The sequence below is a fragment of the Apodemus sylvaticus genome, chromosome 22, assembly GCF_947179515.1.
Source record: "Apodemus sylvaticus chromosome 22, mApoSyl1.1, whole genome shotgun sequence".
In the NCBI taxonomy this organism is placed as follows: Eukaryota; Metazoa; Chordata; class Mammalia; order Rodentia; family Muridae; genus Apodemus; species Apodemus sylvaticus.
The window spans coordinates 34,822,989-34,839,611 of record NC_067493.1 but is presented as its reverse complement, the minus strand read 5'-3'; the positions used below and the strand labels follow the sequence as shown (position 1 = coordinate 34,839,611).

At 52.6% G+C, this 16,623-nt stretch overlaps 1 protein-coding gene across 4 annotated transcripts; it reads right to left on the bottom strand.

Moving 5' to 3' along the window:
* Positions 1 to 230: 230 nt before the first annotated feature.
* Positions 231 to 15,563, bottom strand: Lat2 (linker for activation of T cells family member 2). 4 transcript variants are annotated; one of them, XM_052169048.1, is made up of 13 exons: positions 15,417 to 15,563; positions 10,289 to 10,386; positions 9,694 to 9,733; positions 7,789 to 7,838; positions 7,571 to 7,631; positions 7,373 to 7,404; positions 7,097 to 7,144; positions 6,987 to 7,017; positions 5,734 to 5,789; positions 4,112 to 4,171; positions 3,562 to 3,633; positions 2,998 to 3,106; positions 231 to 986 (listed from the first exon to the last, which is right to left on the bottom strand). In XM_052169048.1, the coding sequence occupies exons 2-12, from the start codon at positions 10,383 to 10,385 to the stop codon at positions 3,024 to 3,026; spliced, it is 630 nt and encodes a 209-aa protein (XP_052025008.1). In that variant the 5' UTR covers position 10,386; positions 15,417 to 15,563; the 3' UTR covers positions 231 to 986; positions 2,998 to 3,023. The 4 variants fall into 4 exon arrangements, with proteins under 4 accessions (XP_052025008.1, XP_052025007.1, XP_052025010.1 ...); XM_052169047.1 differs by having other exon boundaries at positions 10,289 to 10,390; positions 15,417 to 15,562; XM_052169050.1 differs by having other exon boundaries at positions 7,097 to 7,132; positions 10,289 to 10,390; positions 15,417 to 15,562.
* Positions 15,564 to 16,623: the final 1,060 nt, after the last annotated feature.

Below are 16,623 nucleotides of genomic sequence, written 5' to 3'. Positions count from 1 at the left end.
GCAGGCACCCACGCGTGGAATATACTCAGTTTTTAAACTGAAGGCCAGCTGTGGGGGTGCCTTTCATCCCCGTATCCAGGAAGCAGAAGCAGACAGATCCTTGTTAGGGCCAGCCTGGTTTGTAAAACAAGTTCCAGGCCAGCCAGTTGCATAGTATGACTGTCTTAAAAAAAAAAAAAAAAAAAACGGAGAGAGACATTCAGCCCTATGAACAGAACACACACAGGAGGTGGTGTTTTAACAAAGGCATGTGTGCGGTGCCTGCACGTACAGGGTTTATTGATGTTTGGTGAGGGCCAGTTTTATTTCCTGATCACTGCCCCACAAGGTCCCCGCAGGAAGGGAAGACCAGAACAAACTGGAGCCCACTAAGAGACCAAGGCGATCCCAGGTTACCCCCATACCCCGTTCATCTGCTACGGTTAGGTACATGTAATGCTCTGAGACAGGGGGTCCCTTGACACTGACAATATTAAATACAGCTCCAGCAACTTAACTCCAGAAAAGGTCATGGTAACAGTCCCAGAAGTCAACATTCATAAGTAATTTGAGGTCTAAACAAGGAAAGAAAAAAAAAAAACCTACAAGGTCAGGCAGTTATAACGTGATCCCAACACTAGGGCCGAGGCTGAAGGATTGCAAGTTCGAGATCATCCTGAGCAACTTACTGAGATCCAGCACCCCACCAATGCCAGTGCTGTGCCTCATTTTAGATGTGGACTGTCTGGGGACACAGTTTGCCTCAGGTCCTGGGCTTCCAGTCGGCACAGTCACTATCCCCTGGGCACTTGCTTTGACCGGAAGAAGTCCAGGGCATCACTTGAGGGTTGCAGCTCTGGTGGTTCCCAGTGCCTCCCAGGCTGTGTGTCAGGCAGTTCTGGCGCCCCGCCCAGGAGCACCACAGCCAGGGTGTGAAACTTGAGCATCCCTGGAGGACAGGCTTTATTCCACAGGCAGTAAACGCTTCAGCTCGGGATCCTCAGGGCCTTCAACAGAGAGGAGCGTTTGGATGCTGGGGAGATGGCTCAGTTGCTAAAATATTCACTACAGAAGCCTGAGGGCCTGACTTCAGTTTCTAGAGCCCATCTCAAAAGACAGGTGTGGCGATGCACGCTGACGCCTATAATCTCAGCACTCCATAGATAGAGGCAGGAGGATAACTGTGAGTTCAGGGCCAGCATGGTCTACATGTCAAGTCCCATGCCAGCCAAGGCTACATAGAACCTATCTCAACAACAACAAAAAAGCGCTTGCCGGCTTGGTGGTGGCACACACCTGTAATCCCAGCACTCTGGGAGGCAGAGGCAAGCGGATATCTGGGTTCGAGGCCAGCCTGGTCTACAGAGTGAGTTCCAGGACAGCCAGGGCTACACAGAGAAACCCTGCCTCGAAAAAACCAAATCAAAAAAAAAAAAAAAAAAAAAAGCACTTACCACACACCCGCAATCCCAGCATTCCATAGGGAATGACAGGAAGGACGGAAGGGACAAGACCCAAATTCATTTCCTTCCCGTGTCATTCAAGAACTCCAGTACTGGCTCAGGCTAGCTGCTTCTGGGCTCTGCTAGAGGCTGACACCTCACTTCTCCTACCTCCCTATCTGCTCTTCTGGGATGTTCTTCCCAGTGAGGAAGAAGAGAGGGCCTCTATCTTCTTTAAATTTCAAAGTCCTGTCATTTGTATCCCAAGTCACAACCCTTTCACCCTGTTTATCACCAGGGAGCATATTATATTTTTAGTTTGGGGAATCTTTTTTTTTAAAGATTTATTTATTTATTATATGTAAGTACACTGTAGCTGTCTTCAGAGACCCTAGAAGAGGGCGTCAGATCTCATTACGGATGGTTGTGAGCCACCATGTGGTTGCTGGGATTTGAACTCAGGACCTCTGGAAGAGCAATCGGTGTTCTTAACCGCTGAGCCATCTCTCCAGCCCTTGGAGAATCTTTTGAAACAGGGTCTCACTATGGTAGCCCAGGCTGGCCCAGAACTCAGTAGATCTGCCTGCCTCTGCCTCCCAAGTACTGGGATTAAAGGTGTGTTCTACTATGTCTGGTTTATTAAATTTTCTCATCTGTTTTATTATTTATCTGATTTCTTTGTCTTCTTTTCTTCCTGCCTTAGTGTGTGTGTGTGCATTCGTGTGTTCCGGTCAGAAGTTAACTTTGGGCATCTTTCTCTGTCACGGGCCCCTGGCGCTCATAGTTTCCACCAGGCTCTGGTCAGGGACCCTGAGGTCCACCTCCCCAGCACCAGGCTACAGGTGTGCGCCAGGGATCTGAACTCACCCCCAGGCTCACGCCGAGGCATCTCCCAAGATCTCTTTCAGTCACTTATGACCAGATCTCTGGCTTGGAACTCACTACATAGCCCAGGCTGTCTCTGAACCTGAGGCCTCCTGCCTCCACCTCCTAAGTACCTGGACTCTCAGTGCGGAGACTGACGTGAGGGTCACTGTCACTGTCACTGCACCTGGTTCTTTCATTTCACATTTTACATTTTTTTCTTTTTTTTTTAATTGAATATCTTCTTCATTTATATTGCCAATGGTAAAACCTTTCCCAATTAACCCCCTCCCAAAGATTCCCTATCCCTCCTCCCACCCCCTGCCTCCATGTATATGCCCCTCTTCCGGACACACTCCCACCTCTACCCAGCCCATCCCCCGTCTGTTTCCCCACACATTTTACATTTTATGTTGTGTTTTCAGTGCTGAAGACGTAGCCCAGGACGCCATGTATACCTCCATCCCCTATCGGTGGACTGCAGGGCAAGCGCTTTACTACTGAGACATCGCTGCCAGATGCCTCCAGTGCCCTGGACCAGGCGTATGCTTCTGCACCGGGGAGAGCCTACCTCTTCCCAGTCCCCTAGTCCCACTCGAAGCATCTCCTTTCTGGTTCTAATAGGTTGATGAGCACCACGGGGCCAGCCTCACTCCATCCCCTCCACTGCGGGCCCCTCCCGTGCTCTGAGCGGCTGGTGGGCACACCGTACCTTCCTTCCGATTGGTTGATTCCCTCCTAGATTTTCTCTGCTGCAGTCACATCCCCGTTCACGTAATCTGGTTCCTCATCCGGGCTTCCTGAGAGGGGTGTTTGTGCACCTGGGGATCAGGGCGGGGAGTGGTTGGGACGGGTCCCAGGTGGACCTCCATGCTAGTCACCGGCCAGGGTTTCTCAGGAACCCAGACCCCGCAAATGACACAGGGCAACTGTCATGCTGTACAGGACTCATGGTGTCTGCCTGTTGCTGGGTTTTTGTTTGTTTGTTTTGTCTTTAATTTTTTCAGAAATCCTCCTGCTCCAGCACTGGGTGACCAAGCTCTGGAAACCAAGCTGCTGGCAAGGGCCATTCTGGCAGAGCACGAGCGAGGCTTCTGCAACCTTGGGTACAATGAAGGCCCCGCTGTGGCTGTGAAGTGAGCCAGACCAGACGGAGGGGAGCCACCCCGGCCCACAGGCCTTTCCGGGTCAGCCAGTGGCCCGCCTCAGTCGACAGCCCCCACGCCCCTTGTCCCCAGCACTCCTAGCGGCCTCTGCCCATGGAAGACATACATACCCACAATCCTCTTGGACTCTCGCCACTGAAGGATGGAGAGTGAGTTCTGGTAATCCTCGGATTCCTCGACACCTGAGGGAGGTTATATGAACCCTCTGAGTAGGTCCAAGGAGCCAGGGGCCAGCACGCCCCCGCCCCAGGATGACCCCAGGAGAGGAGGACAACCCCCGGGATAGCTCCTTCCCCTGTGAGTGGTCCTGTCAGAACCTTGGGTGAGCTTGACCCAAAGGCACCAGACACTTAGAATCTTGGGGACCTCACTTCTTCTTCTCTTCTTCTTCTTTTTTTTTTTTTTTTTTTTTTTGGTTTTTGGTTTTTGGTTTTTTTTTCGAGACAGGGTTTCTCTGTATAGCCCTGGCTATCCTGGAACTCACTCTGTAGACCAGGCTGGCCTCGAACTCAGAAATCCACCTGCCTCTGCCTCCCAAGTGCAGGGATTAAAGGTGTGCGCCACCACCGCCTGGCAAGGGACCTACTTCTTATTCATGATGGTGGGCCTAACTCGGGGTGCCAGCCCCTGCTCTGCCTCTCTTGGGAAGGACAACCTTACCTGACTCGGGGGTGCTGGGCTTGCAGATGAGCACATTCTCGTAGGAGTTGGAGTCATCATCTGTCAACAGAAGGGAGCTGGCAGGAGGCCTGCAGGTGGACCTGGTCTGCAAGCCCCACACGGCCCTTCCCCCTGCTGCCTCCCCTGGAGGGCTCTCCCCCGGGCTTCAGGGGCTGCAACAGTCTCTTAGATCCATTTTTTAAAAAGACATTTATTTATGCATCTTATGTATATAAGCTTCGTCTGCATGTACATCTGCACACTGCACACAAAACGGTGGTGCTGGCTCCCATTACAGACAGCTGCGAGCTGCCGTGAGTGCTGGGAATTGAACTCATGACCTACGGAACTAGAACTAGACGCTCTTAACTGCTGAGCCATCTCTTCAGCACCTTAGACCAGTTTCTGTTGTTGTTGTTGCTATTGTTTTGTGTGTATGCTGACTGCAGGTGTGTGTGTGTGTGTGTGTGTGTCTGTCTGTCTGTCTGTCTGTGTGTCTGTGTGTCTGTGTCTGTGTGGGTGTACAGGAAGAGGCCAGAGGACAACTTTGGGTGTCCTACCTCAGAGGCTATCTCGTTTGTTTGTTGTTGGATTGTTTTGTCTGTTCTGCAAGACAGGGTTTCTCTGTGTAACAACCCTAACTTTCCTGAAACTCACTTTAGAGACCAGGCTGGCCTCGAACTCACAGAGATCCACCTGCCTCTGCCTCCCAGCAGGAGACCTGTTCTTATAAAACAAGAACAAGGGTCAGGTGCCCGGGGCCCTTCTGGTTAAAGAGAGCATTGACTCCACAGGTTGTCCCAAGGCTGCCACATGTGTGTTCCCACGTGCACACAGTAAGTAAATATTTTTTGTGTTTGTTTGTTTGTTTGGTTTTTTGAGACAGGGTTTCTCTGTGTAGCCCTGGCTGTCCTGGAACTCACCCTGTAGACGACTGCCTCTGCCTCCCAAGTGCTGGGATTAAAGGCGTCTGCCACCACTGCCCAGCATAAATATTTCTTAAAAGATGTTAAAAAATAAATAAAAATAGAGCTGGGCGTGGTGGCGCATGACTTTAATCCCAGCACTTGGGAGGCAGAGGCGGGCAATCTCTGAGTTCGAGGCCAGCCTGGTCTACAGAGTGAGTTCCAGGACAGCCAGGGCTATACAGAGAAACCCTGTCTCCAAAACCAATAAATAAATAAACAAACACATAAACAAACAAATATAAAGAGAGGAGGAGAAAGTGGGCCCCTTGGTGTGCAGCCACAGTCCGGCCCACCAGAGCCAGCCGAGGACCCAGGTGGAAGGCCCTGCTGCCCTTGGCCGGCTCTGTCTCCTCCTCCACTCTGCTCTCCTCCCCAGTAAGCCGGAAGCGCTCCTGAGCAGAGGCTCCAGCAGCCTTCAGGTGGCCTGGCGGCTCTGTCATCTTCAGTCTGTCTCCTCAGCTGCTCCCACCCACAGCTCCGCCTCAGCTTCCTGTCCTGACTCCCTCCACTCTGTGTCCCCAAGCTCTGTGTGCCACGACCAGCTTCCTTCCGCCACACCCTCCTCGGCCTATAGCAGGACTCCCTCTGCAGACCCATCCAGACCTAGGGGCTGCCTCCTCTTCCACATCCTCCCCACCCTGTCCTCCACCTTACCTTCTGGAGGCTTCTGGAAACACCCCCAGTTGTAGTAGTCCGTGGGGATGGGATCTCTGGGTAAAAAAACACACACACACAAATACACACACACAAAACAAGAGTGAAGTGCAGGCTGCTGGGCAGGCCTGTCAGGAGGGACCTACAGGAGAAGCCATGAGGGAGTGTCTCCTCCAGTCGGCCGCAGACACTGCCCTGAGGCCCTCGCTACCCTGGGACTAAAGGGCCGGCAGCCTGGCTAGGACACTTTCAAGGCCCCACCTGAGCCACAGTTTTCCGTGTTTGTGACATGAGGAGACACTGCCAGGGGTCATTTCTTTTTTGGGGGGGAGGGAGGGAGTGGATATATTTATATCCTTCCTTTTCTCTTTATATATGAATCCTATATCTATTTATCTCCTTTCTTTTCTCTTTATAAATTTACCATTTATTTATTTATTTATTTATTTATTTATTTAGGTTTTTTGGATTTGGTTTTTTTCAAGACAGGGTTTCTCTGTATAGCCTTGGCTGTCCTGGAACTCACTCTGTAGACCAGGCTGGCCTCGAACTCAGAAATCCGCCTGCCTCTGCCTCCCAGAGTGCTGGGATGACAGGCGTGCGCCACCACCGCCTGGCTAAATTTTCATTTTCTTATACATTGTGTGCATGTGTGTGCATGGTCATACATGCACAAGAGCCTCATAGCACACAAGAGAAGAGAACTCTTGGGAGTTAGTACTCTGTATCAACCATGTGGGTCCTCAAGAGATGTCAGGCTTTATGGGATGAGTTAGCTCTCCACCACCCCCTACCTCCGCTGGCCTCGAACTCCTGATCTGCTCCCCAAGTACCAGGATTACCGGCATGCACCACCACACCAGATTTATGCAGGGCTGGCAATGAACCCTAGGGCTTCATGCATGTTAGGCATGTACTCTGAACCCCAGCCCCAGCCCTTTTCAGGGGCAAGGGAGCCACATCTTGATATGTAGCCCATACTGGCTGTGATCCACCTGCCTCAGCCTCTTGAGTGCTGAAATGACAGTAGGTGCCACCGTGTCTGCTTTGTGACCTACCCTTCCCCAGATGGCCAGGATGGGCGCCCACCCCCCTACCAGAGTCCCGGGTTTTCAATCAGAGCTACACCAGGCATGGTCACCAAATTAAAAAGCTGCCCAGAAGTGGACCTTCAGGGCATGAATGCCTCAGAAGGGAGCTTGGGAGAAAGACCCAGAAACGGGGGTGGGCAGGCACCTTCCAGGGCTACTCACACATAGGTGTTATCAGGCTCCTGTCTGCTTCCTAGAAGAGGCCAGAGAGGAGACTTAAGACAAGCTGAGCTCCGGGCTGTGCCCCTCCCCCCCCCACCAGAGCTACCCACCTTTGTATAAGTTCTGGTACCTAGGAGACTCAGGACCTGGAAGAAAGGCTAAGCTAGGCTATAACTAAGTTGTCTTCCCTCCAGGCCACCCCGAGCTCGGCAGCTCCAGCCAGGACCTAGGCGCTCTGGACGGTCACACCTGGGTATACGTTCTGCCTTATCTATTAGAGCCAATTCCACCAACCCCCAGCCTCAGCTCTCCCTGGAAGGCTGTCCCACTCTCCCAGGCCCACTCTCCCAGCCCCACTAGGCCAATTCCTGTCTGGTGTCACTTACCCTCGAGGTGGGAGAACGGCAGTTTGTTCTTCCTGCAAGGACGGGGTAGGGGCACTGAGATGGCGCCCTGGGGCAGGGAAAGCCTCAACAGCCAAGCCCTGAGACTCTGCAGCTTGGGGACAGAGTGAGGTCTAGTCCTGGCTCCGCCAGGTCGGGTTCTCCAGAGCTGGGCCCATGTACTAGAGAATGCCTTCCTACCTTTCAAATGACTTGTCTGAGGCTGTGTCCATCTGGGGTCCCGGCCACACCTGCCTGGCCACTTTGGAGAGAAGCAAGGACAGGGTATTGGCTCAGTACTCACCCAGCTGGGCCTTCACCAGGTAGATCAGGCTAGTCCCAGGGCAAGGGACTCAGAAGGGACCTTGATATGGGAGGTCCCAGACCCCAACCAAACCCAGGATGCTTCAAGGACTCACGGGAGTAAGTCTGAGTCTGAGCCGTAGCTAAGCTCTGGTCATTTTCTTGCCTGCGAATACACAAGGGCGTGCTGAGCCAGGCTCTGACATTCCCCGGGCAAGGATACAGAGAGGACGGAGGGCCAGGTAGGGACACAGGACACGGAGCCTAGGAGTCTGTCTGTCAGTCTGTCTATCTGTCTGTCTGCACGTCCCTGGGTTCCCAGCACTCAAGGCGAGAGGATCAGTGTGAGTTTGAGGCCAGCCTGGGCTACAAAGCAAATTCTATGCTAGCCAGTGCTATGACGTAGGACCCTGTCTCAAAAACAAACAAAAAAATAAAAATAAAAAACAAAAAAACCAAGCAAGCTTTAGCCGTGGCTCAGGGTGGTCAGAGATGGAAGATTCTGTTTTCAGATCTCACTGTGGTTTTTCAGTTGCAAAAGGAAATGAGGAAGGGTGTGTGTGAGGGGGGTGATGGGGGGGGAAGGTGACAGGGGGGAGGTGACCGGGCCTACTGGGGTGTGCACGTGAGGGCTGTACCGAGAATGTGGGAACTGTGCGTGCATTTAGTAGAGAGGGGTAGAGAATGGTCAGCTGGCTTCCCCCTCCCTCCCTTCCCTTCTTTCTCTCTTTTCTATTTTGCCATACGGTCTTACTTTGTAGGCCTGACTATCTGGACTTGACTATGTAGACCAGGCTAGCTTGAACACAGACACCCACCTGCTTCTGCCTCCTGAGTGCTGAGATTAAAGGGATATGCCACTATGCCTGTACTTGCCTTTCTTTTTATGTCGGGCATTGAACTCACGACCCTGAGCATACTCAGCAAGCGCCACACACCCCTGAGCCCCTCATTCACCGGGGGCTGGGGGGGAGTCTAGGCGCATGCTCTATGACTGAGTCATAGCACCACATCTACTTTAAAATTATTTATTTAATGTGTATGGGCATTTTGCCCATGTATATGTCTGCCTACCACACGTATGTGTGCCTAGTGCCTGAGGAGATGAGAAGAGGGTGTCGGATCTCCTGGTCGCTGAGTTAAAGACTGTCTTGAGGCATTATGTGGGTGCTGGGGCTCCAATCCAGATTCTTTGCAGGAGAAGCCGGTGCTTTTAACCACTGAGCCATCTCTCTGGCCCTGCTTTTTGATTTAAGAAAAGTTTATTTTATTTGCATTTATTATTTACATGTGTGTGGTGCTGTGGTAGGCACGTGGGGGCCAGAGGAAAGGTTTTGGCGTCTGATTGCCTTCTGTGGGATCCTGGGGGGTTGAACTCAGGTCCTCAGGCATTGCTGTCGGTCACTCTCACTAGCCGAGTATCTTGTAGCCCCCCCCTACTTTTTAAATCTTGAGACAAAGTCTCACTGAATTGCTAGGGTAGCCGGAATTCCCTCTGTGGCCCAGGCAGATTCTGGAATATCTGCAGGGAAGGGAGGAGCCAGCCTCTCTTAAGTGGTTTTTGTTGTTGTTTTTGTTTTGTTTTGTTTTGTTTTGTAGACAGGGTTTCTCTGTGTAGCCCTGGCTGTCCTGGAACTCACTCACTGTAGACCAGGCTGGCCTTGAACTCAGAAATCTGCCTGCCTCTGCCTCCCAAGTGCTGGGATTACAGGCGTGTGCCACCACTGCCCAGCTTTACATAAATACTTTAAGAGCAAGTCTTTTGGGTTTTGTTGTCGTCGTTTGTTTTTAAGATTCTGCTTTCGCTCTGCCTGTAACACAGGTGTCTGCCTGCCCTTGCTATGGCTGCCCTGAGGGAAGCCACATTCCCTCAGATAGTTCCTGGACTCTCTTTCCCTCCACTGAATGCTTGGCATCTATTTAGAACCAGCTGTGGAACAGGCATGAGTGAGAGAAGGAACTGGGTTTCCTGAGAGGTCCCCCCCCAGGGTGCTCAAATAGGCCCAGCTGGGGCAACTCACTGGTTCCTCTGTTCGTAGATTTTCTCATTTCTCTTCACTCCTGCAAGAACAGAAATGGCATAGCTAGTGTCCCTCAACTCAGGGGTGTGGTAGGGGAGGGCTTAAGTCTGGCTTCCCCTCTTTGTAAGTCCACCAGGCCCCAACTCAGTGTGGTAACACAGGCCTGTGAGCCCAGTGCTCAGGAGGCTGAGGCCAGAGGGCAGGAACATTTGGGGCTAGCCTGGGCTACAGTGTGAGGCAGTTTGGAAGAGAAAGAATTATAAGGAAGGAAGGAAAGAAAGAAGGAAGGAGGTAAGGAAAGAAAGGAACTTAATCCTTTTTGTGGAGTGAAGAAAACTTGAAGTAGAGGGTGCCACAGATATCCCAGCTTCCCTTCTCTTGTTCACAGCAGTTTCCTAGCCTGAGTGACCCCCATGATCCAGCAGGCCCAGCATCCACCCACACCCACTGTCCCCAGGGTCACCTAGGTGCCACTCTGGTCCTGGGTGTTCACTTTCCTGACTCGCCCATCACAGCCAGGTCTTGCCGCAGAGGCCTCTGGGACACACTCGCATGCCCCCCACCCACCATCGCTCCCGGCTGGTGCGGCACTTACCTGGGCGGGAGCAGCGGACACACAGCCAGGCTGTGGCCCCCAACAGCAGCAGCAATAGTCCCGACAAAGGCCACAGCAGCTCCAGCTCGGCGCTCATGCTGGCTGGGGGAGGGGCGGGAGAGTTCAGCCAGGGGCTCCCTGCTGCCCGCCCCATGACCGGTTTCTGATCTCTCCACAGCTCCAGCAATGTTAATGGAACAGCCTTCCCTACTCCTGAATTGAACCAACCATGCCTCCCAAGTGACCCTAACCAGCACGCCAACTACCAGGGTGGAGGACTAGAAGGTTCTGGGAGCACTGGTTCACACCAAGAAATTGTGTAAAACCCTAAGCATCCATCCCCAATTCATCCCACCCTGAGAGACAGTTAGTTGGCAGATGGAGAAACTGAGGCCAAGAAGCGCCCATAGCTGCTTTGTGGAAAGGGAGGGGTCAGAACTCAGTCCTGGCCCGAGCATAGGGGCTTACGCATGCAATCCCAGCAACTCTGGAGGCTGAAGCAGGGGGATTGCCACTATTTTCAGGCCAGCCTGAGACAACAGGCTAGCCTGGGCTAAAGACTGAGACCCTAGGTCAAAAAACAACAAAAATAAGGTGGAGGGGCTGGAGAGAGGGCTCAGCAGTTAAGAGTGCTTGCTGTTCTTCCAGAGGATCCCCATTAGGCAGCTCACAGCTTATGACCGCACGCGCATGCGCGTGTACACACACACACACACCACACACACACCACACACTCCTCTACCCCTACTCATCCTGCTGCTGCATGCCAATGAACTCATCCTCAGTGGTGCTCCTCCCTGTCCCCAGGAAGACCCAGGTATTTCCTTTTCTCCAGCATCCAAGAACCCAGATCCTAGCAGCAGTGGTGGCACACACCTTTAGTTCCCGTACTTGGGAGACAGAGGCAGGCAGATCTCTGAGTTCAAGGCTAGCCTGGTCTACAGAGTAAGTTTCAGAACAGCTAGAACTACACAGAGAAACCTTGTCTCAAACACACAAACAAAAGAACCAAGAGTCTGGCTGTAGAGATGGCTCAGCAGTTAAGAGCTCTGACTGCTCTTCTGAAGGTCCTGTATTCAAATCCCAGCAACCACATGGTGGCTCACAACCACCCAGTAGTGAGATCTGACGCCCTCTTCTTATTATTCATTTATTATATGTAAGTACTTCTACAGTGTACTTACATATAATAAATAAATACATCTTTTTAAAACAAAACAACAAAACAAAAAAAGAAAAAAAGAAAAGACTTTCATGGTTGTGGGTCACCATAACACAAGGAACTGTATTAAAGGGTCACAGCAGTAGGAAGGCTGAGAACCACTGTTCTAGGACTTCTAGAAACAGAGCCAGGGGGGCTGGGAGACCAAGGCTAGTTCTGGGTACAAAGCACAACCCTGTCTGTCTGCCTGCCTGTGTGTCTGCCTGCCTGCCTGCCTGTCTGTCTGTCTGTGTGTCTGCCTGCCTGCCTGTGTGTCTGCCTGCCTGCCTGTGTGTCTGCCTGTGTGTCTGCCTGCCTGTCTGTCTGTGTGTCTGCCTGCCTGTCTGTCTGTCTGTGTGCCTGCCTGCCTGTCTGTGTGTCTGCCTGTCAGTCTGTGTGTCTGCCTGCCTGCCTGTCTGTCTGTCTGTCTCTCTATTGGAGAGATAGATATGTGCGTATAGGGACGAAGTGGAGGAAGAGGAGGAGATGTGAGCGAGTGAGCGGGTGGGAAGAGGAGAGGAGAATCAGTTCACCACATTGTCTCACACCCAGGCTCCAGTCACGCCAGCACATGTGAGGAGGCAGAGGCAGATCAGGAGTTGAGATTCTGTCTCAGTGCGGGAAAACAAGACCAGGAGGCGGCTTGGGCCCAGCACAGGGAGGAGCAGGCTACAGACAGCTCAGCACCTGCCCGCCTCAGCCCACTTACGAACAAGCTTGCACTCAAGGCCACAGGAGTTGCCTGCTGAGTGCTGTTCCCACGCCTTTGGAAGAACCATCCTCCACCCGCGAGGCCTGGGCTACCAGAGGATCTTACTCGCTACCAGACCTGTTGTCTGGGGATAAGCAGGACCCCAGAAGCCCTCAGGCCCTGGACAGTTAGTCTGGGCATCTACACCCTCTAACCGACCACACAGGGGAGTTTGTCACGAGGCCTGTCACGGAGATGTGGCGTAGAGTCAGCCTTGTGGCTTGCTTCCATGACTCTTGTCGTAGTCACGGTTCTTAGCCATGTGACATGGGAAGGGACTGTCAGTAGCCTGCCGCAAAGACTGGGGGTGGGTGGGTATATTATCCTGTCTGGGGACATCTAGAGGCACATGCCACACGTGGATCCCCTCTACTGACCCCAGTAGAGTAGGTCTGAGGGGTTAGTGAAGGAGATAGGCTTCTGACCTAGTGGAGCAGGCCAGGAACCTTAGCTGCTCTAGAGGCTGAAGCAGAAAGTATGAATTCCAAGGTCAATCCAAGGAGACTCTGCCTCAAAACATAAAGACTGTTAAGCACCTATCAGTATGTGCTGCGGAGCTGCCTGTCTGGAATCACTCAGTGAGGGCGTACTCATGTTTAACCAGCAAGGGCGAGGCATCGGGCTCCTTCCCAGCACGGGGAGGGGAGCTGGGGGAGGGGTGCTGGAGAGATGGCTCAGAGGTCAAGAGCACAGACCACTCTCCCAGGGGACCTAGGTTTGATTCTCAACATCCACATGGCAGCTCACAACCATCTACAAGTCCAGTTCCACGGGACCCAACCCTCTCCCGGTCTCGGTGTGCACCAGGCATGAATGTGGTACACACATGCACATACAGGCAAAACGCTCATACACATACATACATTGTGGGTTGGGGACAGGGAGTGACTGTGTAGCCCTGGTGGGTTTGAAACTCACCAAGCTGGAGACCAGGCTGGCCTGGAATTCACAGAGAATGACCTGCGTCTGTCTCCTAGGCGCTGGGATTCTAGGGCTGTAGCATCGTGTTCCAATTTACATTATTTTCTTATTTTTTGAGACAGGGTTTCTCTGTGTAGCCTTGGTTGTATTGGAACTCACTCTATAGACCACGCTGGCCTCGAACTCAGAAATCCGCCTGCCTCTGCCTCCCAATTGCTGGGATTAAAGGCGTGAGCCACCACCTCCCAGCTTTACATAAATACTTTAAGTTAAAAAAAAAGTTGCGAGCCAGAGCCATATGGTGGTGGCGCACGCCTGTAATCGCAGCACTTGGGAGGCAGAGGCAGGCAGATTTCTGAGTTCGAGGCCAGCCTGGTCTACAGAGTGAGTTCCAGGACAGCCAGGGCTATACAGAGAAACCCTGTCTCAAAAAAACCAAATCCAAAAAAAAAAAAAAAATGTTGCTGGAGGAGAGAGAGGGGGGGGGGAAGAGAGAGAGAGAGAGAGAGAGAGAGAGAGAGAGAGAGAGAGAGAGAGCGAGCTTCTTCCGGTAAGATGCCTGGGTTCCTGCAGGTACTCCATCGCTTACATCCTGTAAGCAAACCTAATGAAACTCATTGGGAAAATAACATGAAATCAGAAGGGGACTAGGGACCACTGGGAATCGGGAAGGACAAGAGAGGTAATTTGGGGGTGAATATGACCTAGATGCATGTTGTATAGAAATGCCACAAGTAGTGCACTGAATGGGAACTGGTAGATAGTTTGCAGTTAAAGGTGCTTGCCACCAAGTCTGATGATCTGAGTTCGATCCCCAGACCCCACAGGGAGTGAGAAGTAACTCTTGCAAGTTATTCTCTGACCTGCACCATGCCACATGCAATCCATCCACACATATGAGGTGATTAAAAACATATTAAAATATTGGGGGGAAAAGAGCAGGTGTGAGTGTATGAGGTGCTTTCTGGGCAAGGGCTGGGGCTTGCCTCGCAGTTGGGGACCCCTGTGAGCCCAACTGTTTTCTTCCTCTCAAGGAGCAAATGGAGGTTCAGAGAGGCGTGTACTGTGTCACAAACCAACAATGGAAAACATGGAGACCGAGAGCAGGCCCGGTGAATTCCCTCTATCCTATCTGATGCGCTCTACCCTGAGGGTAGGGGCGGAGGGTGAGGGGAACACAGGCTGGGGCTGTAGGAGGGGCAGCCCAGCAGTCTCAGAAGGCCCCAAGGGGCCAGGCAGGGCTAGCTGTGGGTGTGTGGGGGACCGCCACAGCTCTGTGGCTCCATGGGCCAAAATAGCTCAAAGGGAAGTGGGCAGTTTTCATATGAACAAGGCTCGTTTCTGAGGGCCGCATCTGAGCTTCTAACGCCAATGGCCCTTAGCGAGTGATCACCACGATGACTTGTCCTTCAGGGAACAGAGGCCGCGAGGGTCTGCTTGGGTGAGCACCCGACCCGCCTCACACCTGGGATGGCTTGATTCACGGGGGTGCTCCTCCGAGGCCTGTGGTCTTAGCTGAGTTAACATTCCTGTGGTTTGATCCTTGGAAGCAGGGCCTCACAATGGAGTACCGCCTGGCCCTGAACTCACTGTCTCCCCAACTTCAGCATTCCTAATGAGGCGATTATAGGAGTGTACAATACCCAGCCTGACCAAAGAACTTGGCCTTTCAGATGAGGTGGAGAGGAGACTGAAAACCCCTACTGGAGGCCAGCGGGCCGGGAAGATTCTTGTATGTATGTGAGTATAGAGGCCTGGCAGGGCCTGTCCCTGGCCAACCTGGGCTGCCCGTCCAGAGCCAGAACTCAGGAGCCCACCAGCGTTACAAGGGTTGTAAGTTGGTCAGGCCTGGAGGGAGTTCTGGGGATAGCTACTTCCTCCTGACTGGGACAGGGGCTGGGCACAGTTCCCCCAAAGCTTCCTAGGTCTAGCCACAGGCCTGTGACACTAGCCAACTGTCCACGGACAGGAGAACCTCCCGTCTCTGGCTTTTGGCTAGCCCCCCAGAGTCATTGGTAATGACAGAACCACTCTAGGGGCTTCTTGGGGTGTCTCAGAGGCTAGGGGTTTGGGAAGCCAATGATTGATCTGTAGGTGCCTGGAGCCCGAGACAGGCTTTCCTTGAGGACCACACACCAGGCCAGGGCAGGAGCTATCAGGTGTCTTGGCTTCTGCTCAGTCTATTGCTAAGGGTCTAGTGGGGTGGAGCACAAGGAGCACACCTGCTCATCAGAGCACCCCTGGGGAAGACTTACCTGAGAGTGAAGGCTCCTCACCATGGCCACCTCATCCTGTGCCCGCACACCTGCCCGGGCTGACGCCAACACTACAGACTCTGGCGGGCAGCGACCAAGGCAGCCGGCTTCCTGTCACTACTGAATCATCCCTCTAACATCCGCCTCGGCCAGACTACTAGGGTGGTTAATGACAAAAAAGGGGTGGGGCAGAGACCAAAAAAGATACAAAGTGAAGTAAGAGTTATGCCTGTGCTTGGGAAGCAGAAGCAGGCAGATCTCGGAGTTTGAGGCCAGCCTGGTTATATAAGCCAGGACAGCTACAGTGAGACCCTGTCTCAAAAAAAAAAAAAAAAAAAAAAAAAAAAAAAAAAAAGACTCACTGGGTCTGGCACTTTCCACCCACCAAGCTTGACAACCCCAGTTCTAGTACCGGGAACCATGTAGTGGAAGATCACTGGTAGTGGCTAGTTGTCCTCTGATGCACGTGTACATATATACAGGTCTATGTGTGGCACACACACACACACAAGGACACAAGTATGTGTACACACCCATGGGGCTGGAGAGGCAAGAAAAAGAAAACAGAAACAGACATGGGAGAAATGGGAAGTGAGAGATGGGTTACAGAAGGGCCGAAAGCCCAGCACACACAGCACACGTCCGGCGCAGAGCCAGGTCACCCAGAGCATGGGGAAGGGAGGTGTACAGTGAGCGACAGGGAGAGTCAACCCCAGAGTCCACATGGACACACAGCCGTGGAGGACAGATGCAAAGTTTGGAGGGAGAAGCGTGTATACACGTTCGTGCGTGTGCCACAGTCACACACCAGAGGTGGGGAAGACATGTGGAGATGCACAGGTCGGGAGAGAGGATCAGAGAGCCAGATATGGAGACAGACACTGAGAACCACAGGCATCTGAGGGACAGAGACCAGAGCAGCAGCATCCCATAGAACAAATACTAACGGGCAGAGAAAAGAGATGAGGGACAGAGGAGACAGGGAGAAAGGCATCAGATGGGACAAAGGGCCGCTGTGCCAGAGACAGACAGACAGACAGACAGACAAGCTCCTTCTGTGTGTTTGTGGGTGGTGGCGGTGGTGGGTGAGTGCAGAGGCCAGAAGTCAGTCCTGATGTCTTCCACTTTTTAGTTTCTGCATGGCCCTGGCTGTCTTGAGACTTACTCTCTAGACCAGGCTGGCCTTGAACTCCAGATCTATGCTGGC

Bases quoted from the DNA above. Each gene is read 5' to 3' on its own strand.
- Lat2 (XM_052169048.1), bottom strand. From the start codon at position 10,385: ATGAGCGCCGAGCTGGAGCTGCTGTGGCCTTTGTCGGGACTATTGCTG. The intron at 7,839-9,693 runs GTGAGTTGCCCC...GTGTATTCGCAG, and splicing joins ATCTACGAACAGAGGAACCA to GCAAGAAAATGACCAGAGCT. The intron at 3,634-4,111 runs GTAAGGTTGTCC...AACCTCCCTCAG, and splicing joins GCCCAGCACCCCCGAGTCAG to GTGTCGAGGAATCCGAGGAT.